General features: G+C 40.9%; 1 protein-coding gene across 2 annotated transcripts in view; it reads left to right on the top strand.

Annotated features, from left to right (window-relative positions):
- The window catches only part of CNTNAP4 (contactin associated protein family member 4), a 1095419-nt gene that overhangs the window by 515048 nt on the left and 556894 nt on the right, over positions 1-23477 (top strand). For both annotated transcript variants that reach the window (XM_073575315.1, XM_073575314.1), the window contains exon 10: positions 7813-7984. In XM_073575315.1, the coding sequence (XP_073431416.1) occupies positions 7813-7984 (172 nt within the window). The remainder of the gene's footprint in view (positions 1-7812; positions 7985-23477) is intronic.

Below are 23477 nucleotides of genomic sequence, written 5' to 3'. Positions count from 1 at the left end.
GTTTTTGCCACTATGTATGTGGGCATACAGAAATTAGACTTTCTTATCATTTAAATCTACAAAAAACACATTTGTGAAAAAGCTGAAAATACTTAACTTTTACTCATATAGATGAAAAGAGGTCTTGCCAGGATATTTTTAGGTACTCTATATACTCGAGTATAAGCCAACCCGAGTAGAAGCCAAAGCACCTAATTTTATCGCAAAAAACTGGGAAAACTTTTTTACTTGAGTATAAGCTGGGTATGCATTGTCCCCTCATCCCCATCCTGGTATGCACGGCCTCCTCATCCCCATACTTGTATGCATGGCCCACTAATCCCTGCCCTGGAATGCATGGTCTCTCATCCATATCCTGGTATGCATGGCTCCTCATCCCTTTCCTGGTAAGCATGACTCCTTATCCCCATCATGGCATGCATGGCTCCTCATTCCTATCCTGCTTGGCATGGCTTCTCATTCCCATTCTTGTATGCATGGCTCTTCATCCTTATCCTTGCATGCATTGCTCTTCATCCCTATCCTGGTATGCATGGCTCCTCATCCCTATCCTTGTATGCATGGCCTCCATCAAAAAAACATTAAAAATAAACCATCCTACTTACTGTCCCTGCGCTCCCTCATAGTGTCTTGTTCAGGTGCCGGCAGCTGCAATAGAGGGGCGATCACGTGTGCCCGCTACAAAAGCGAATGAATATTCACTGCCCTCCACGCCTATGGGCATGGAGGGCAGTGAATATTCATTCCTTTAAGTAGCGGGCACACGTGATTGCCCTGCCACTGCAGGGAGCTGGCGGCTGCAACTACTGTACCCGCTATTAATAAATATTCACTGGAAGCGCAGTGAATATTCAATTCTCTTTAGCATTGGGCACAGATTTTAGCCACAGCAGCCAGCTCCTGCCTCCTGTGACTCGCTGCTCCACTATTGCCGCTCCCCCTCTGTCTTCCGGGACAAAAAAGTGCTGAAAAACTCTGCTTATACTCGAGTATATACGGTATATAAATTAGGCTATCTGATGCAATTAACAACTCATATATAAAAATGCTTGTAGGATTCCCTTTTAAATCAATACATGTATTTATTTCCTATTTCCTATTAAATGGTCCACTTAAAAAGGACTTATCATTTGTAAGGAAAAGAATGAAGTCACAGGTGATGAACTTAGACTTTTATCAATAACACTAACAAAATTAAATGATGTTGCTTAGTATTACAGTGACACAGACTTACCATTTACTTTACTACAATGAGCAGAGCACAAAATATCATGAAATTCTCTTCCCTTGGAGTTACCAACTGGGAAAAGTGATGGGAACATTGATTCTATGCAGCATCTAAATGGCAAATGGAGCCATGTGTTCAGATCTGGCAGGAGGTAGTGAAATTAATCAATTCACCTGCTTTTGTCACTGGTCTGTCGTATTCAGTAGGAAAATGAATTAACTTATTTTTCTGATAAATTTGCCTAAATGGTTTTGTTATCATGGTGAATTATTTTACCAATATATCCAAATAAAAGATAAAGCTGTGAAATGCAAATCAAGCAAAAATGTCCTTCATTTCCTACTTAGAACCTGATTTATACTTCATATAGAACATTGTTACTTATCAGACCTGTAATTACATCCTGGTAGACTATGCAGCCTAGTTAAAGGAATAGGACATACACTGATGAGGAAAAGGGTAACAACAATGTTTTAAACATTTGAATTTTCAGGCTCCACATCTCAACATCCACTTCTGTTTCAAATGTGAAACTACCATCATTTTATAGACAATCATCTTGGATATCTCATACATATTTGACTTGGAACAATTTTGTATATGACTAGCTATGCAGATTATTGTCATGTCACTGCATTGTTACTGTTTTACTCCTAAAATAGAAATTTTAATTTGCATTATTTTGTTAGCTTTTTAAATCTACCTTTGGCTTTCAACACTGCCTGAATCCTTTTGGGCATGCTCTCGATGAGATTCAAGCATGTCTCGACCAAAATCTGATCCCAGTTCTCTTCTACACATTCCAAAAGTTGGTGCATACTGGTCAACCCACTTGAATATGTATACAGTTTTTTATTCAACTCTACACACAAGTTTTTGATTGGGCTGAGGTCTGGGGACTGTGGAAGCCAATCCGGCACCACTACATCATTGTCATTGAACCATTTCTTCACCAATCTCGATGCATGCTTCGGGTCATTGTTCGACTGGGACACTATGTCATCCTTTTCATACCTCTAGTACTTGAGGGTATGAAGTAATTAATTTTGTAGGATACTCACACGTAGCTCAGCATTGAGACCACCATTGATCCTGGATAAGTATCCAACACTTTTGGCTGTGAAACAACTTCATATCATAAGGCTTCCTCCACTAAATCTAACAATTTCTTCATTTTCTCAATTAATTTGCACTGGTTTCCTTTTTTCTTCAGATCCATTTGCCCCATCAGAACTGAGTCTATTGATTTTCACCTCATTGCTCCAGATCACCTGTTTCCAATATTCTACTTCCACTTTTCATATTTTTTGCAAATTCAAGCCTATGCTTCTTATGATGGTATTGACGTTGAGGCTTCTTCACCTTTTTTCGGGCCACCATTTCAGACTTGTGTTGCATGGTGCTTGCATGGATGTCTATGATCTCATTATTATGTAGCATATGAGCCACCTTCACTGCCGTATTTGTCGCACCAGAACTGATAGACCTTGTGATGAACCAACTTGTTGAGTCGGATATTTTGCATGGACGTCCACCTCTTGGCTTTTGAATGGATGGTCAGACTTAATTTTGTGTTCCTCCAATTGTCATGGCACTTGCATGATGCAGTTTGGAAATTTTCTTGGCTGAGAGACAGTTTTCAATGAGCTGGGTGATGCGGTTTCTATTTTCTTGGGAAAGCTTCATGACTTTCGATTTGAACCTTTCACTTTGGAATCAACTTAATAGCACACTGAACTATTAGGAAATGTGAGAACAGGTTGAATTTTGTAGTATACAGTAAGAAAACAATTTTTCCACCACAAGGAGCAAAAAGGTAGCAATGCAATTACATGACAAGTATTCGCATAACTAATCATATGCTAAATAGTTGCAAGTCAAATTTATGTATAAGATACCCAAGATGTTTGTCTAAAAATGATGGTAATCTCATGTTCGAAACAGTAGTGGATGGTGAGATATGGAGCCTAAAAGTCAAAAGTTAAAAACATTGTTACCCTTTTGTTCGTCATTGTAGCTACTCTAATCTATAGAAGGAGAATATAGCTATTTCTAAAGGGATACTCTGCTAAAATGGCAGTTCATCTGCTCTGAAAGGGTTAATCTGAGTCTCCTAAGCATGTGTACTGTAAATTTTCAAATTGACAGGTTTCAGCTTATTCAAACACTTTTCAATTTGATTCTTGAATATTGACAAAAAAAACTGATGCAATTTCACACACTGCTAATGATTGCCTTTTAGAGAGAGTACTAATAACATCAAGTGTGACTGGGCAGGCATCCCCATAATGCCTTACAGTTATTACATCACATGGTCTTTTGCAGCCAATTAATGTTGCCATCACTGCTAGTATAAAAGATGAAGGTCAGTCAAGCAGCATCATTTTAATGATTCTGCAGCCTTGGTATAGAGTTCAGAGCTTACAGCTCAATTCCTGGCTTTAGGGAATTTAGATAAATCCAGGAAATAAAGGAAGAAATGGATATCTTGGAATGAATTCATGAACTTTGGAGATGACAGTCAAATTTATGTTGTGTTTTTTTTCTTCCTTTGTTGGGCTGTTTACACTTACATACACCCATCATGCAGGAAATGCAATCTTTACATGATGGGCCCAAATGGTGACAGATCAACCATGTTGACTCTAATAAGGCATTTTAGCTTCTATTAAGGTGACTATAAGTCACCAGAAATAATAGTGCTGCATGGTGCTCTGTTTGTATAGGTGAAATGGCAGAGACTGCCATAAAGCATCCCAATGAAGTTCCACACAAACTTCACTACATCATTCAGCGCTTTTCCCCCATGCGCCATGATGCTATACTCTAGCACTGCTTCTATATGAACTCTTCCTGTATGACCTTATGCTGTGTGACTCCAGCCATTCACATTCATTTCCATTCTCTGTTCTGAGGAAGGCCTTTGGGGCCGAAACATCAAAAATATTATTTATTAGCTGAAGAGCCCCTGCGCTGCCTGGGCATAGTAACTAACTACGGTTAGTTATAACAAATTATAATGATTATATCCATATATATATATATATATATATATATATATATAAAGCTGAGTATACAGTCATATGTAAAAGTTTGGGCACCCCTATTAATGTTAACCTTTTTTCTTTATAACAATTTTGGTTTTTGCAACAGGTATTTCAGTTTCATATATCTAATAACTGATGGACTCAGTTATATTTCTGGATTCAAATGAGGTTTATTGTACTAACAGAAAATGTGCAATCTGCATTTAAACAAAATTTGACCGGTGCAAAAGTATGGGCACCCTTATCATTTTCTTGATTTGAACACTCCTAACTACTTTTTACTGACTTCCTGAAGCACTAAATTGGTTTTGTAACCTCATTGAGCTTTGAACTTCATAGCCAGGTGTATCAAATCATGAGAAAAGGTATTTAAAGTGGCCACTTGCAAGAAGTTCTCCTATTTGATTCTCCTATGAAGAGTGGCATCATGGGCTCCTCAAAACAACTCTCAAATGATCTGAAAACAAAGATTATTCAACATAGCTTTTCAGGGGAAGGATACAAAAAGTTGTCTCAGAGATTTAACCAGTCAGTTTCCACTGTGAGGAACATAGTAAGGAAATGGAAGAACACAGGTACAGTTCTTGTTAAGCCCAGAAGTGGCAGGCCAAGAAAAATATCAGAAAGGCAGAGAAGAAGAATGGTGAGAACAGTCAAGGACAATCCACAGACCACCTCCAAAGACCTGCAGCATCATCTTGCTGCAGATGGTGTCACTGTGCATCGGTCAACAATACAGCGCATGCATAACGCCTTTTTGTATGACCAAACAACTCAATCTTTGTTTCATCAGTTCACAGGACCTTCTTCCAAAATGTAACTGGCTTGTCCAAATGTGCTTTTGCATACCTCAGGCGACTCTGTTTGTGGCGTGCTTGCAGAAACGGCTTCTTTCGCATCACTCTCCCATACAGCTTCTCCTTGTGCAAAGTGCGCTGTATTGTTGACCGATGCACAGTGACACCATCTGCAGCAAGATGATGCTGCCGGTCTTTGGAGGTGGTCTGTGGATTGTCCTTGACTGTTCTCACCATTCTTCTTCTCTGTCTTTCTGATATTTTTCTTGGCCTGCCACTTCTGGGCTTAACAAGAACTGTACCTGTGTTCTTCCATTTCCTTACTATGTTCCTCACAGTGGAAACTGACTGGTTAAATCTCTGAGACAACTTTTTGTATCCTTCCCCTGAAAAGCTATGTTGAATAATCTTTGTTTTCAGATCATTTGAGAGTTGTTTTGAGGAGCCCATGATGTCACTCTTCATAGGAGAATCAAATAGGAGAACTACTTGCAAGTGGCCACATTAAATACCTTTTCTCATGATTTGATACAACTGGCTATGAAGTTCAAAGCTCAATGAGGTTACAAAACCAATTTAGTGCTTCAGGAAGTCAGTAAAAAGTAGTTAGGAGTGTTCAAATCAAGAAAATGATAAGGGTGCCCATACTTTTGCACCGGTCAAATTTTGTTTAAATGCAGATTGCACATTTTCTGTTAGTACAATAAACCTCATTTGAATCCAGAAATATAACTGAGTCCATCAGTTATTAGATATATGAAACTGAAATAGCTGTTGCAAAAACCAAAATTGTTATAAAGAAAAAAGGTTAACATTAATAGGGGTGCCCAAACTTTTACATATGACTGTATAGCCCCACCCACTCCGCATAGCCGCATTCACTATAATATTCCACATCATCCTGTCAGCCAGAGTCACTGGACAACTACCACTAATATCCAACATCATCCCGTCAGCCAGAACTACCGGACTACTACCATTAATATCCAACATCATCCGATCAGCCAGAGCCACTGGACTACTACCCCTAATATCCCACATCATCCCGTCTGTCAGAGCCAACGGACTACTACCACTTATATCCCACATCATCCTGTCAGCCAGAGCTACCGGACTACTACCCATAATATCCCACATCATCCCATCAGCCAGAGCCACCAGACAACTACCACTAATATCCCACATCATCCCGTCAGCCTTGAGTCAGAACCAGAGCACTGAGTGGAATGGTCCTAACTTCCATACTGGGGATCCCTTTAAGAGAGGCCTGGCATCAGAACCAAAGCGCTGAGTGGATTTGCTCTGACTTCCATACCAATGATCACTTTAATAAAAGCCTGGGGTGAGAATCAGAATGCTGAGGGATTTACCCTAACTTCCATACCGGAGATTCCTATAAGAGGGGCCTGGGGTCAGTACCAAATCGCAGAATGGATTTTCCCTCACTTCCGTACCAAGGATCCCTTTAAGAGGGGACTTGGGTCAGAACCAGTGTGCTGAGTGGATTTGCCCTAACTTCCATACTGGGGATCCCTTTAAGAGAGCCTGGGATCAGAATCATAGTGCTGAGGGATTTGCCCTAACTTCCATACAGGAGATTCCTTTAAGAAAGTCTGGGGTCAGTACCAGAGCATTTGAAGGCAATTTCCCTGACTTCCATACTGGGGATCCCTTTAAGAGAGGCCTGGGTTCAGAGTTAAAGTGATGGATGGATTTGCCCTAACTTCCATACCGGAGATCCCTTTATGAAGGGCCTGGGGTCAGTACCAAAGCGCAGAGTGGATTTTCCCTAAATTCCATACCAATGATCCCTTTAAGAGGCCCTGGGGTCAGAACCACAAAGCTGAGTGAAACTGTCCTAACTTCCATACCGGGGATCCCTTTAAGAGAGGCCTGGGGTCAAAACCAAAGTGCTGGATGGATTTGCTCTGACTTCCATACCAACGATCCCTTTAAGAGGGAAGATGTGCCTATGAGATGGAGGATGTGTGATGGGTATATAGGAACGGGAGGGGGGATTCATTTCTGTCATGTGCTCTCTGCTTCTTTCAGTGAGGCAGACAATGTCTGGGAGCTTATGTTCCCGAAGATGCTAGATTTCTCCCACCATGTCAGTGTCTGCTCAGGTGTTGTCAAGTGGGAAAACTGTTGGTCAAAGCAACCAATCACAGTTCAGCTTCTTTTAACCAGCTCTGGTGAAATGAGAGATGCTTCGTGATTGTTTGCAAGATAAACTGTTGCTGATAGCAACCAATTACAGCTCAGCTTCTTTTGAACAGCTCTGGTGAAATGAGAGATGCTTCGTGATTGGTTGGTGATACACACACACATTCATTTTTATATATAGAGATGGCAACACAGTTGTTATCACATGAAATAAGTCTTTTTGCATCGGTATCTGGAGTGCTACATTTTTCATATTATTCATTCCATCATCATCAGAGGTTTACGGGATGCAGAATATAAGTATTTTGCATATCCTTGAGCCATTTCAGTGACGGATTAAATACAAACTTAAGGCAATGTATTCAAAAGGATGCACATTGATGCAATCATTTTTCTTTCAGTTAGTTTAAATGTAAGCTTAGCAACAAAGTGTGTGAACCCAGTATAAGCCTAATATTAATTATATGGCAAATAAATGGTAGGTTGTTGTAGCATTAACCATATGTTGCACATTTGTAAAAGCATCTTATGTATAATTATTTTCAAATATACAAATATATTTTCTTTTCTTTAGGTTGTCCCATCAACAGTTCTCTGCATGAGTGTATTAAACCTGTTACTACTTTTCTTGGATGCATGAAATTAATTTCCATTGCCTCAAAAGTGATTGACCTTATTCAAGTACAGCAAAGTATGCTCGGTAATTTCAGTGACCTTCAGATTGATTTATGTGGCATCATTGACAGGTAAGAACATAAAGGTTATCTCACATTTTCTTATCATGGTATGAATCTGTTTCTTTACAATTATAGTACTTGCTATAAATGTCACATGATATGCACATACTAAATAATGCCAAAATATCACATTATCAAGGGTAAAAATTAAGCTGTAAAGTATCTATGTAAGACGTCTAAATTTGTGTTGCCTAGGTCATCAGTTCCATTGGTAAAACCTTCAGTAACGATATGTGATATGTCTAGAGCCATGCGTACAAGCTGCATACCCCTAAAGCAAGCTTATAAAATGACATTTTGAAGAGTCTCTAAAAAAATAGAGAAAGGGATCTGTGTGCATTTCCTGATACATTTCCAGTCTAAAGTAAAAAGTCATATACGGCACTCTTGGGTCGGTGATTAAGGTGCCCAAGTAGGGTATCCAGCCCGTAAGTCACAATGTCAAAAAACATGGCACTCTGAATTACATAGAGAAATGAAGTTCCTTTTTAATTTGCATTCAATGTATTTTGAACATAATCCAGACCTTCATCAGAACAAAATGGAAGGGGATGTTTAGAAAATAAAGAGGGGGTGTCATACAATGAACTAACAGATTCATATCCAGAACATTTAAAAAGCAAAATGGATTCATAATAAAAAATTTCTTGCTATTTCAGAGAATATATCTTAAATATATATAAAATGCCACAATAATACTGTACAGAGAGTTAATTAACATTCTGCAGTATACAGTAACGGAAATTATAAAAGAAAAGGGGGAATGGGGAAAAAGGAAGTAAAGGTTACACTTGCTGTTATGACAAGAAGATATGGTAAAAAGAATACAGGGACATCCTGTGGGAGAACTGGGGAGAGAGTCCATTTGGTTATTCCATTTGAAAAAGGGTGAATGGGTGCAGAGAATCCTAGAATTTTCAGTGCAGACATCCAGGAGAATAATGGTGATTCTAAGCGGTCTCATTGTACTTGGGAGGGTGAGGCTGAGATCATATTAGTATCATACATGGTTCATGTCATGGGATACAAAGAGGAAAGATATGTGGCAGCCCTTGGAATGAGCGTCCAGACAGGCAAAGTTATATAATGAAGTTACCTAAATGCTGTGGAGAAAGGGGAACCTGGGTAAAAATGCGCAAAGGGTTACAAACTGAGTCACTATGGAGAGCGCTATGTGCATTGTGTACTTTCTGAGGATCTCTTTAACCGCCGGTCCCTGATTAAGATGTATACCCTTTTATCCATATCACATACTCTTCTACAGGTATGCATTCACATAATTCCCTTAAACTTTACTTCAACTTTCATCCCATACAGTTAAAAAAATCATGTGGCTTTAGAAGGGATATGCTATACTGATGTTCTCTTTAACCACTGGTCCCTTTAACTCCTAAGACTCACCACAATCACTCCAGTACTTCCACTTTCCCTCTCCATTCCCTCCTCTTTTTACATTTCAGCTTGGGCACGGCACCACTATTGCATCATGATAATAAATATCCTCAGACTGACCTCTATGCACATGCTCAGTCCTGCGCACTCCAGCTCTATGCTGTGTGCAGCTCTATCTGAAAGAAGAAGAAATTGTCTATTATGAATCCATTTTCCTTTTTGCATGTTCTGGTTACTAATCTGTCAGTTGATTGTATGACACCCACTCTTTTTTCTGTACATGCCTTTGCCATTTATTTCTGAAAAAGGTCTGAATTAAGACCGAAAACGTTCAAAATACATTGAATGCAAAATAGAAAGGAACTTAATTTCTCAATGTAATTCTATCTATGTGCAAAGTTTTTTGACAATGTGACTTTTCCAGTCTAGTACATTGGATGTGTTCATGTCATGCCTCAGGATTCATTCCGGAGGTCCTGTTCTCTTATGTTGGTGTCTTTGTCCGCTGAGCCACAACAGGTACTGTCTCCATCTGGGTGTTAATTATTGCCTTATTCCATTCCTTTCAGACAGCAGGTGTTTTTCATCTGTTATCTAGCTTGTCCTATCACTCTGCAGGTGCTACTATTTAAACCTACCCCTCCCTTGTCTTATCTCCTGGTCATAATCTTTAATGGTTTCTGCTTGGAGTTCTAGGGCTACTTCTGAGTATCTATTCATATACAGTGGGCACGGAAAGTATTCAGAACCCTTTATATTTCGTTGCAGCCATTTGGTAAATTCAAAAAAGTTCATTTTTTTCTCATTAATGTACACTCTGCACCCCATCTTGACTGAAAAAAACAGAAACGTAGAAATTTTTGCAAATTTATTAAGAAACAAAAGCTGAAATATCACAGCCATTTGGTAAATTTAAACTGTAAGTTTAGTGCTGGGGTTTCTTTCTTAAGCTGCGCTCTCCCTTTATCCCTTATATGTATAGTGAAGGAAATAATTATTTGATCCCTTTCTGATTTTGTAAGTTTGTCCACTGACAAAGACATGAACAGTCTATAGGGTAGGTTAATTTTAACATTGAGAGATAGAATATCATAAATAAAATCCAGAAAATCACATTGTATAAATTATATAAATTTATTTGCATTTTGCAGTGAGAAATAAGTATTTGATCCCTCTGCAAACAAGACTTAACACTTAGTGGCAAAACGCTTGCTGGCAAGCACAGCAGTCGGACGTTTTATGTAGTTGGTGATAAGGTTTGCACATATGTCAGGAGGAATTTTGGTCCACTCCTCTTTGCAGATTATCTCTAAATCATTAAGATTTTGAGGCTGTCGCTTGGCAAATTGGAGCTTCAACTTCGTCCTTAAGCTTTCTATGTGATTTAGGTCTGGAGACTGGCAAGGCCACTCCATGACATTAATGTGTTTCTTTTTGAACCAATCCTTTGTTGCCTTGGCTGTATGTTTTGGGTCATTGTCTTGCTGGAAGACCCAGCCACAACCCAATTTTAATGTTCTGGCAGAGGGAAGGAGGTTGTCACTCAGGATTTTACGGTACATGGCTCCATCCATTCTCCCAATGATGTGGTGAAGTAGTCCTCTGCCCTTAGCAAAGAAAAAACCCCCAAAATATAATGTTTCCACCTCCATGCTTGACAGTGGGGATGGTGTTCTTTGGGTCATAGGCAGCATTTCTCTTCCTCCAAGCACAGCGAGTTGAGTTAAAAAATCATAGAATGGAAGAGTTGGAAAGGACCTCTTGGGTCATCTGGTCCAACCCCCTGCTCAAAGCAGGATTCACTATATCATCCCAGACAGATGTCTGTCCAGCCTCTGTTTGAAGACTTTTATTGTAGGAGAACTCATGACCTCTCGTGACAGCCTGTTCCACTCATTGATCACCCTAATGCCAAAGAGCTCTATTTTAGTCTCATATAACCACAGCACCTTCTCCCCATCACTCACAGAATCATCAAGATGTTCATTTGCAAACTTCAGATGAGCCTGCACAGGTGCTGTCTTGAGCAGAGGGACTTTGCGGGCATTGCAGGATTTTAAACTTTTACAGTGTAATGTGTTACTAATGATTTTCTTGGTGACTGTGGTCCCAGCTGCCTTGAGATCATTAACAAGTTCCCCCTGTGTAGTTTTAGGCTGATCTCTCATCTTCCTCATGATCAAGGACAGCCCACGAGGCGAAATTTTACATGGTGCCCCAGATCGATGTGGATTGACAGACAGTTTGTATTTCTTCCATTTTCTTACTATTGCACCAACAGTTGTCTCCTTGTCACCCAGTGCCTTACGTATGGTTTTGTAGCCCATTCCGGCTTTGTGCAGGTCTATGAACTTGTCCCTGACATCCTTAGAAATCTCTTTCGTCTTGCCCATGTTGTAGAGCTTAGAGTCTGACTGATTAATTGTCTGTGGACAGGAGTTTTTTATAAAGTTGACTATGTAAGACAGCTGTGTTTAATTCAGGTCACAAGTTGATTAGTAGCGTTTAACCGGTTTGTAGGAGCCAGAACTCTTAATAGTTGGTAGGGGATCAAATACTTATTTCTCACTGCAAAATGCAAATGTTAAAATTAACCTACCTTTAAAATTATAGACTGTTCATGTTTATGTCAGTGGGAAAACTTACAAAATTAGCAAAAGATCAAATTATTATTTCCTTCACAGTATGTGATATACTAGACGGCCTTTTAGGGAGCCAGGTCAAAGTTTTCTTCTCTAGTTTTTACCTTCAGAGTTTATCAAAGTTGCTCTGAAGCCACAAGGGCCTGAATACTGAATACCATAGTGGGTGGGATTTGTGCAGTTTTTTCATAGTTAGATGTTTTGTCTCCATGCTTACTACCACGTGTACATAACAATTTAGTAGTACAGTTTAAATTCAAATGAAAACTGTTTGTAGTCCTGTTTTTTATATACAACTTCTTAAGAAAACTAGAGAATAAATTAAGTGGGATTTCTGTAAACTATTGATTTGAAGCGAGTGATCATTTTATATATGACTGTACTTATTGTTAAGCTTACAGCATTCCCCTTTTGAGCTTCCAGTCCAAGAATATAGCTATAAAAAATGTCACTCATATGTGGCTCCTTAGTTCTGAAAACACTGTCTATATTTTATTTTGTATGAAGAAAATGTACTGAAATGTATCTATTCTGATGTACCTGTCACATAATAACGGATCTTTATGCTTTTGTGAATCCACATGTAAATTCATGCACTTGAAGTCATTACGCTGTTTATTTTTTGCTGCAGTTGGTAGCTAGATGACACTGTGACACAATCTTCACCAACCTGACAGTTCTGCTTAAATGTACAGCTAAAGTCTACATAATATCAATAATATAGCCTGCTAGAAACCCTTTCATTAAAGGAAAACAGAAAAATTGGTATATAGAGTGAAGAACGTTTCTAAAAATAACCAATTATTTTGCTTGAATTATTGTATTGTGACTTGTGTTTTGAAACTGTTAAACTGTAAAGCGCTGCGGAATATGTTGGCGCTATATAAATAAAGATTATTATTATTATTATTATTATTATTATTATGTGAAAAACACATATTTTTCCCCTTTAGTACCAGTCTACCAATTAATTTATTAAGGTAAAAATTTAAATAAAATAATATTCTGCTAGATTTTTCTTACATTTTTGTATCATGATCTTCAGTTGCTTTATTTTGTTTGTTTGCTATTTTGTTCTGTTCCTGCAAAACGACTACAATTCATTAATCAGTTTTGCATGTAGAACAACTATTCCTCTGGAAAATTAAATGATTGTTTCTGCAATCCATTGGTTTGTTCCCATGAGAATATACATATTTTTATGATTTTCATCTAGAAAAAATAGATGATTTTTCAATTGTGTTGTCATCGGTTTTTTAAACATTAGTGGTTGTTAAAATATACCAGACCTTATACAGTTTCAAATGTTAAAGAATTGTAATTGGGGATGAGCGAGCACTAAAATGCTCGGATGCTCGTTACTTGAACAAAGTAATTCCTAATGTTCGGATGCTCATTTTGAGTAACGAGTATAAAAGGAGTCCATGGGAAATCAAAGCATTTTTTTAGCAGACCCTACTAGGAAATCTAGAGGCAGTGAAAATGTTGAAATGGATAGAAAAAGCACTGAATGGAAGGAGAACAGGATGCGGAGGACCCCTGGAAGCATCTCGGACTCCAAGACTGAGAATAATGGTGTCACAATTTTACTCCACTTTAAAGACTGACATTAAAACATTCAAAATCGACTTAAAATTGGAGCTTACAGGAAAGAAAATGTTAATAACATTCTTTCCTGTATAATGACTTGAATATAAGCCAAAATGTAAAAAGTATTGAAAAAAATGTATTCAAATTAACCAAAATTTAAATCTTTATTAAAAAATTGGACATTAAAGTGTAATTTATGAATAAAGCAAGATCTGCCAAAATTTCAATGGAAGAGGGACTCAGATACACCCTGTATTAGAGATAAAGGAGGGCCTCATACACAGTCTGTTCAAATTGTCATGTAGTGGTACTTCTAGACTCATAAAGGCTTTGCGCTAAGTGCAAAGACTACAATAAAAATTGCAAGCAGGGTCATCCATACACTCTTGAAGGCACCAACTGCAGAACCTCATTTAAATATTGTGAACAAAGTGTAGCTATGGTACTAAACACTTATAAAAGTTCTGCACACAGTGCAAAGCCAGAAAATAAATTATAAGAGGGTCAATCATACACCATTGAAGGCACCAACTGAAATGCCTCATAAAAAATTAAGAAAGTGTAGTTCAGTACTTCTACACTCATAAATGCTTTGCACACAGTGCAAAGCCATAAAAAATATAGAAGGTTCATCCATAAGCCCTTGAAGGCAACAACTGGAGGGACTCATTCAAATATTAAAGATTTATTTGCTGCTGTCATCTGATGGTGTGGCAAAGGCAGGGCTAATCCTGGCTTTGTTATTTTGTATCAGAATGAGCCTTTCAGTATTTTCTCTTAACAGGCAAAAATACCAGCTAATTACAGGTGTCCAGCTTTGAGAACGAATAATTGAATGTCGCAGAGGAATTAGGAAGTATACTGGCTTTGTTGGCAAGGTAAAGCTGACCATCTTTAAAAACTTTTCTCTCCTTGCCAATAATACCCAATCATCAGGGCCTGGACGCTGGGAGGGTGCCATGAAATTTGCCCGGGCATTTGACAGTGTTCCCCTGCCTCTGCTGTACATGGTATATGTTTCCCTTGCCTTTCATCTTTTGTGTCTCAGAACTCTCTTTAAAAAGTTCCAGACTGGTCATGACCTGACTAATGAGGAAATTCACAAGTGCTGGTGCCCTGCAGAACACTTTCTCGCCTTCTCCCTCTGGTCACCTTACTGCCTCTTCCTGCCTTTTTCAGTGCTTCCAATCCCTCCTTCTCAGTGCTGCTGGGCTCTATCTGCATGCCAGGTTCCCACTACCTTGTCTTCCACTGCCGCACCCTGGTCCTCCTGACTTGGTGACTCAAAAGGAACCTATCAGCGGAGTTGTGCATAGTAACCTACACAGTGTCAGTTTGGTGAAGTTATACTGATTAAAATGATACCTTTGTTGATTAAATCCATCTTGCTCTTCTTTTTTATCCTTATTTTTAGTTTTTAGTTAATGATATACTCGTGTCCAAAGGTGGGGTTCATGTATGTGGTGCTCTGATTATATATTCATAATGCAGAGTGCTGACAAGGCACTGCTCCTTCAGTGACCTGCCCCTAGTTTGCATAATTAATATACTAACATGCGTAGTTGAAAAAAACGTCACTTCATCAAAATGGCGACGCCTGCGCACTATCACATGTCAGTAATAGGGTGAGACAGTGCAGGTATGTATCCTATAATAAATATCCCTATGTATGTACCTACATTCTCATCCTATTTGTTAGGGCTGGCGGAAAGCACCAAATTATAAAATAGTAGTAGGTGCGTTCGCAGCCCGGGGTCCACCGTGCAGAGGTGGTACACTGCTGCTAGATAATGGCAGAAGAATTAAGCGGTGAGAAAACAGTCACACGTGGGTTACGTCATCCAATGTGAACAGGAGCGAACTCTGTTAATTCACAGCGCCGCACAACCGCTGAATGTAGATACCGGAGCCTGTTTAGCTCACAGAGCCCGGCCAAAAGAGTGCACAGTGTACGGCCACAGAACTCTACCCCAAGGACACGGGGTTAGAGTCCCTCTAGGCCCACTGAGCGTGTGGCGTCGCTGCCACGAGCGCCGCTATAGACTCTGGCTATGAAGTGTGGAGCACGTGCAAAGAGGCGTGCCAAGTCCCTGATGAGGACTGATGCCTGACTCAACCTCTGACTTACCTACGCCTAAGCCTGGGTGCTAGCAGGCTAGGCTGCACAACACATGCGTACCAAGGGTAGGGGTTTCTTAATGAGTCATTCACCAGAGACATTCATACGTGCATACATCACTCACTCCACATAGTCTGTAGATACAGTCTATCCTAGCGCATGGCTGAGTGACCATGCAAACCTTTTCAGCTGCGAGCGTCCAGGACCTTCCTGGCTTCTTGGATGGGCCAATCCGAACAGGAGCAGGATCTGAGCACGTGACCTTCGATCTCCAATGGAAGATCACTCCACGGGCATGCTCAGTAGCCTGATATGAGGACTTAGTCCCTGGAGAATCTCGATGCTAAGCAGCCTGCATTGCCAAAGCTGAGCAACCTCCTCTGCAGCTGGAGAGGAATGGGAGACCGCTGGAGGCAAGACTCGGGATTCCCGCTGTGTAGTGACAGGAACCCGACGCCTAAAACTAATACTACCTCACTATGCAGGCATCCAGATTGGTAATGTTCATTTTATATTTTAATACAGTGGTGACAAAGTGAGGTTGAATACATTATTCCAGCGTTGAGAAATAGTTTGCTGTGGGGACTGAGTTATTAGCTTCAGTGCAGATTTTCTCTGTGTGCACGTGGGCGGCGCAAGCACAAATTGACTGAATCGATTGCTGATTATGCCACTGCACATTTGCCACATTTGACACCATTTTGTTGTAGTGTACATTTTTTTTGACTGCAGCAACAAGGGATGGAGGCGCTTGAGCAGTATCATCTATCGGTACACTGTCCCTGAGCTGTACAGTGGCATCAGTGAGCTGAGTGCGGTGGTGCCAGTCCTTTTACAACCTCTGATGAGGTAACACGGCTAGCAAATCACATTAATGCCACTTCCTAGATGGCTACGGCATTGCAATGATTGGCAGGCAATCCCCCCATGTTTATTGGCTGTGTAACATGCGCCTAAAATGCAGGGCACAGATTCAAGCATTCAAAGCAAGCGGCAACCAATGCTTGACGAGTGTCAAGCAAATTTGATCACACAGATATTCGACTGATATCGTAGTATCACTGAGCACGTCCGCTCATCACTAATCGTAATGTATCCACAGAAATCAGTTGCTATATGAATGATCATAAAGATTGCTGTCTTTCATGATATGAAACCCAGAAATTTCTCTCCAGCATGTTAAAAAGGCTAAAAGCTAGAAAGGAAGAGGTTTTTTTTAAAGTTACAGTGTAGAGTAGGGAGACATTGTAATCTCATACCACAAAAGGTAATAGTGGCAGACACTAAATCACCATTTAAATAAGGGCTAGATGTCTACAGTATCTCACAAAAATGACATTGTATGTTATAGAGAATGGGTAACTTGGGGAGAAATATTGAACTTGATGGACGTTTGTCTATTTCAACCAATATAACTATGCAAGCTTGTCACTTGGCTATTCCAGTGAACGTCATAAAAAAGAAGCCATAATTGCTATATGCAAGTTACTTTGCCTTGAAAAATTTTAAGAAGCAATCAAAAAGACATCAGTCCAAAAATTACACCAACTAAAATTTAATTTCATCTGGCAAGAACAAGCCCTCATAAACCCATGTTGCTGAAAAAAGTAGAAAAATGTTATGACTCTTAGAATACGGTAACACTATGTATTTTTTACAAGGTTTTAATTTGAGAGCGTAATAAAGTATATAAAGTATAAATAAACTACACATATATTGTATTGATGTGATCATAATGGCAAACTATAAAATGAGTAAGCAATTTATCCCACCCAGTAAACACCATTTAAAAAAAGCAAACCCAATTGCTGTTTTATAATCATTTCATTTAAAAATAAACAGCTATCAAAAAGGCTCATGAATTGCAAAATGGCACCAATAAATACTAGCATTTGACTTGCCCTCACACTGCTCTGTCAACAAATAGTAATAAAATATAAATACATACCATACATGTTTTGTAGCTCCATGCCCATAACCCAAATTATAAAATGAATACACGATTCATCCCACCGAGTGAAAACCAAAAGAAGAAAAATAAATAACATAACTGGTACTTTTATGTCTCCTTTTGTCACAAAAGATGGAATAAAAAGTAATCAAAAATCATATATACTCAAAATGGTTCCAATAAAATCTACAACTCATCGTGCAAAATATTAGCCCTCATACTGCTCTCTCAACAGAAAGTACCAAAATGTGGTGATACAATAGTATTGTTTTTTTACAAAGTAATTTTAATGTACAACAATCAAACTCAGATTGATTTCACAAATAAAGCTACAACAACAAGTTTTAAGAGTCAGTGAGTCAGTGATAAGTGGTCATGAAGGAGCTCTTAAGAAGCAACCCAGGGGCAGGTTGGATGTCGGGTATCCACCGCAGCTCCAGCCGAGAACCTCCAATGGAGGATGGGATGATCCGTCGAAACTCGTTGTGGTTTAACCCCATCTCTCATATGAGTCTATTTCCTGCACTCCCAAGACCATTATCCATTTTCTCAAAACAACAAGTTTTGGCATTTTAGCTGTTTACCAAAACATATTCAAGATATATTTATATAATTATTATGTGCTTAGAGTGCAGACTCTCCAATTTAATTTGAGGATATTCACATCCTTACAGCTCATGACCCCTTATCCAGGGCAGTTGTTTCTTTTTTTTTCTTTTGTTTTTGTTTCTTCCTCCCCTTCTTCCAAGAGCAATAACTTTTTTTTTTTATTTTTCCATCCATATAGCCATATCAGGACTTGTTTTTTTGTCAATGAGTCGTACTTTTGAATCACACCATTCATGTTATCATATAATTTACTGGAAGGCGGCAGAAGAATTCCAAGTGCAATGAAATCGCAAAAAGAGTGAAAATCCATAATTTTTATTTACTATGTTCACTATGCTGTAAAATTGACCAGGCAATATGATTCTCCAGGTCAGTGCAATTGCTCAGCTACTACATGAGTATAGCTTTTTTTCTTTAAGGCTACTTTCACACATCAGGTTTTCGGCGTCAGGCGCGATCCGGCGTCGTGCCGGAATGCCGGATCCGGCAAATGTTTTGTAAAACCTGATGTGCCGGATCCGGTTTCCTGCCGGATCCGTCTTGTTCTTGACAGACAAAACTGGATCCGTCTCATCCGGTTCATCCGTTTTTCTATCCGTTTTTCGACGGATTACGCCGGATCTGGTTTTTAAAATTGACCCTTGTGGCCTTCCGAACGGGATTGGCTACTGGAAAACTATATATAGCATGTTCCTACAGCCCTTCTTTGACAGGTTGTAGAGGAGAAAGTGCAGGTTGGAGAGAAGAGCAAGTTACTGGCGAAGATGGATGTTGTCATTGGAAATATTACCACTAGAAGTTCTGTGACGGTTTCAGTAATGAGGGACAATTTTGCACTATACTTTATGTCACCTCAAGGCAGAGTACACTGGCAGGATGACAGAGTGTGAAAGATTTGTGCCCTAACCAAACTTGTGTACCTTCTGGACCAACAGTATATACCTTTGCCAACCAAAGTTGGCTATCTTGTCATGGTCTTACTATTTTTACCTTTAGGCCACAGGTGTGTACCTGGTTGTGTTTTATGCAAAGTATTTCACCTTTTAACAAAAGTTGTGTACATTGTTAGGAAATCACCAACAATAAACACAACTTTTCAGGTGAAATACTTTGCTTCAAACACAACCAGGAACACAACTGTGGCAAAAAGCTAAAATTTACCCACAGTTATATACCTGGTTTTGAATACCTTTTTACCTTTTAAATACCCTGTATTTAACCTTTTTTTTAAACATATTTCGCCGCAGAAAGAAATGACAGACAACCAGTGTAAACAATAATTTAACTTTTATTTAAAATATTTTTTTTTGTGTAAACTGTTTTTAAAGTTAAAAAAACTTTTTTAATAAAGGTTTGAAACCAACCAAATGGGCATTTTTATTACAAAAAAAACATTATAACTCAGTGTAGTGTGGGGTGGAAATACTGCTGGAGGGGCTGCGGGACACTTCGACAAAGGGAGTGTGGAGAGAGGACTGGGATCGTGGTGGGGAAGGAACAGTTAGAGGTGATGGTGTGGAAAAAGCTACAGAATGGGTGGACATGTGGGAGGCAGAAGAGGTGGTGGGCGGTGGAGTGGAGGGTTGGGCAGGGACTGTAGGAGCAGATGATGTTGATGGAAAGTTGTATGGGGAAGGAGTTTGGTACGGGGAAGGAGTTTGGTACGGGGAAGGAGTTTGGTACGGGGCAGGTTGCTGGAAGTGGGGAGATGTCTGGTACTGGGGAGGTTGCTGGTACTGGGAAGGTTGCTGGTACTGGTGAGGTTGCTGGTATGTAATAGGAGGGGGAGGATGGAAAGTGGCTGGATGGGGTGCAGATGTAATAGGAGGGGGAGGATGGAAAGTGGCTGGAGGGGGTGCAGATGTAATAGGAGGGGGAGGATCGAAAGTGGCTGGAGGGGGTGCAGATGTAATAGGAGGGGGAGGATGGAAAGTGGCTGGAGGGGGTGCAGGTGGAGGAACTACAGTGGTGGGAGGTGGAGGTTGGGAGGTAACCTGCTGTAGAGCACCGTGGCACGAATGCATTACATGCATCTGCTGGGTAGGAGATAGTGTTGCCATGCGCTCCACAACAGACCTGAAAAAGGTGTGGTTTGGCGAAGATCTTGCTTCTGAATGCATGGTTTGCAGAAGTGTCTTCACCTCCAGAATGCTGGAGTTGATCTGCTGAAAAGCCTGCGGAGATTTGCTCTGACAAGACTTTTAGACAGTTCTGGAAAGATGCATTCAGATGCAAGAACTCTGGCGCATAACTCTTTTCCTGACCCTTCTGCCGCTGCCGCCCAGTACCCGCAGGTGTACTAGAGGTGGCAGGAGCAGAAGGGTGGGGTAACGGGAAAGCGATCTCCTCACCAGCAGCTTCATGTAATGTAGGCGGCCACGATGCTCCTGTGCTGGTGGATGGGACAGATGGGTCGAATGTGTGGGAAGGCTGGGAAGGTGCAGATGTACCGGGGCGGTCGAAGTGTCCCTCGGTGCCGGTCTCCTCAGGGATCGCCTCAGAAGGGTCCAATCATGCAGGCTCCCGAGTGCTGCTCACCGTGCTGTGGAATAAAGAGAAAAAAAAACAATTAAAATACTGACATGGTATGGCCCTGGCTGAAAAAAAAAAGTTACATCTTACATTTTTTTTCACATGTGGTGTGTAATATTTACCTTCTAGTGACCATTGTTTCCCGGAGGAACGACAGGGCTTGTGCGTACTTGTACTTGCTCCTGCGTCCTCCAGATCCACTCGGGGCCCGCATCTCTTTATTGAACTCCTTCTTGAAACGATCCCTCACAGACCGCCACCGATTCACAATTCTGTTCCCTGAAACGAGAAAGGAGTGGTTAGTATACAACATCAGTGTTTCACAAACTCCAGTCCTCATGGTCCCCAGGGGTCATGTTTTCAGGATTTCCATAGTAAATAGAAATCCTGAACACATGATCCGTGGGGACCACGAGGACTGGAGTTTGGGAAACACTGGTTTACATCAAGCAACCGGTACTGTATATACTTACGCTCTTTAATCTGGGCCCGAACATCGAGGTCCTCCCAGCGGCCCACAAGGAGCGAACAGATTTCCTCTCAGAGTCGTCGGGTAACGATAAGGTCAGCGTGGCGGCGGTCAGCCATATTCCAGAGTGGCTCCCTTTCTCTGACGAGATCGATGAGGTGGTCCACATCGAGTCCTCCATCCTCACCGTCAGAGTCGGGAGCACGCTGTGAAGGCTGTTAAAGAAAAAGACAAAAATAACATAATTAGCCTCCACAAAAGAAATGAAATAAAAAGTGCAAAAAAACAAAGCTAAAATATTTATACTTACACGCTGGTGACCGCCGCGTTGCTGTCGCCGACGACCCTGGGAGGCACTGCGAGGACCTCTTGGCCGAGCACCAGATTGGGAAGACTAGAGAAGAAAACAAAAAATGTTATGTCTTTGGATGTAGGCATTTGTTTGCTGTGTGTGGTCTGCAGAACATTGTTTTCTATGTGTTGTGTGTAGTGTGATGTTGTGTTTCTGCGTTTGATGCAAAAAACTTACCAATTGTGAGCCCACTCCAGGTGTCTGTCCACCCCTTCCTTCTTCTTCTGGGAGCTCCTCTTCATCTTGTGAATCCTGTTTTGAAATAAAAGGCAATGAATAGACATATATTACAGAGATGATGGATTTTGGAAATAAAAACTTACCGTCAAACGCTGACGATGCGAGGGAGGGCTCCCAGAAGATGATGTGCTGTCTTCCTGGTGGCCACACTCCATGCCTGTGGGTGGTGTTCCAGCTGCTGCCATTGCTGCTGCTGCTGCTGCATCTATTGGGCGGCTATTGAATAAAGAGAAACAAAGGGCCAATGAATATCTTGATATTCAATAGCCCTAGTTTGGAGGAATGGGGGATTTGATAATTACCGTCTCTCATCTGCTGCTGGCCTCCCCTCCTCAGCATGTTCCATTTGCTGCTCCATTTGGGGTGGTGGTGGTGCTGATGGTGCTGCAGTGGTCTCCTGCCTTCTCCTGCTGCGCTTGGTTGCTTTCTTGGGTGGCATGTTGGGTGTGGCTGTGGGTCCCACTGTCTTGCTTTTATATATGTCTTGTGGGCAGAGCTACTGAGCATGCTCAGACCAAAAAAACCGGATCCGGCCACCGGATCCGGCTTTCACCGGATCAGGCGCATTGCGGTGCTCATAGGCTTTCATTGTGTGAAAAAGACAGACGCGCCGGATCCGGCGTGTCCGGCTTTTTCGCCGGAGACAAAAAACGTTACAGTAGCCGTTTTTTCCAGACCCCGGATCGCGACACATTGCCGGATCCGGCGAAAACCGGATGAAACGCATGGCCATCCGGCGCGATCCGGCGCAAATGCAAGTCAATGGGGGGGAAACCGGATCCGGCATTGCATTTCGCCGGATCCGGTTTCTGTCAAAAGCGCCGGATCGCGCCTGACGGCGAAAACCTGATGTGTGAAAGAGGCCTAACTGTTCAAATCTAATATATAAAGCTCAGTGTGGGTGTGTATGTATGTATGAATGTCCGGGATTGGCATCCGCACCGTCGCAGCTACAGCCACAAAATTTGGCACAGTCACACGTCTGGACCCCGAGAGCGTCATAGGCTATGTTGTGAGGTGAAATTTTAACCCCACGCATTCCAATTCACCAAACAATTTTGCCCCTATCTGCATAATGGGGAAAAAGTGTATGTATGTATTGGCATCTGCACCGTCGTAGCTGCAGCCACAAAATTTTGCAAAGTCACACGTCTGGACCCCGAGAGCATTATAGGCTATGTTGTGAGGCAAAATTTTAACCCCACGCATTCCAATTCACCAAACAATTTTGCCCTATCTACATAATGGGGAAAAAGTGAAAGGAAAAGTGTTGGAGGCAAATTGACAGCTGCCAGATGTGAACAAGGGGGACTTAAAGAATGAGAGCGATGGCGCCAAGCAGTATATACCGTACAGTTGCTAAGGTGGGGCCCTGAGATGGGATACTCACCACACACGGGGATATGAACACACACTCAAAATGCGCCACACACTACCACGTGCTTCAACACACATACCACCCTCAGCACACATTTCACCACACGTACACCAACCTCACCACATAAAAGTCGAAACACAAAAGTTGCCACTCAAAACTCGCCACGCTGTCCCAGAGGTGTTTAAAAGATGAAAAATGAGCTGTCATAGGTTGCTATCAGCAACAGTT

The sequence above is a fragment of the Dendrobates tinctorius genome, unplaced genomic scaffold, assembly GCF_039654945.1.
Source record: "Dendrobates tinctorius isolate UK_male_01 unplaced genomic scaffold, ASM3965494v1 ptg000044l, whole genome shotgun sequence".
Classification (NCBI taxonomy): Eukaryota; Metazoa; Chordata; class Amphibia; order Anura; family Dendrobatidae; genus Dendrobates; species Dendrobates tinctorius.
This window is presented reverse-complemented; position numbering and strand designations above follow the sequence as displayed.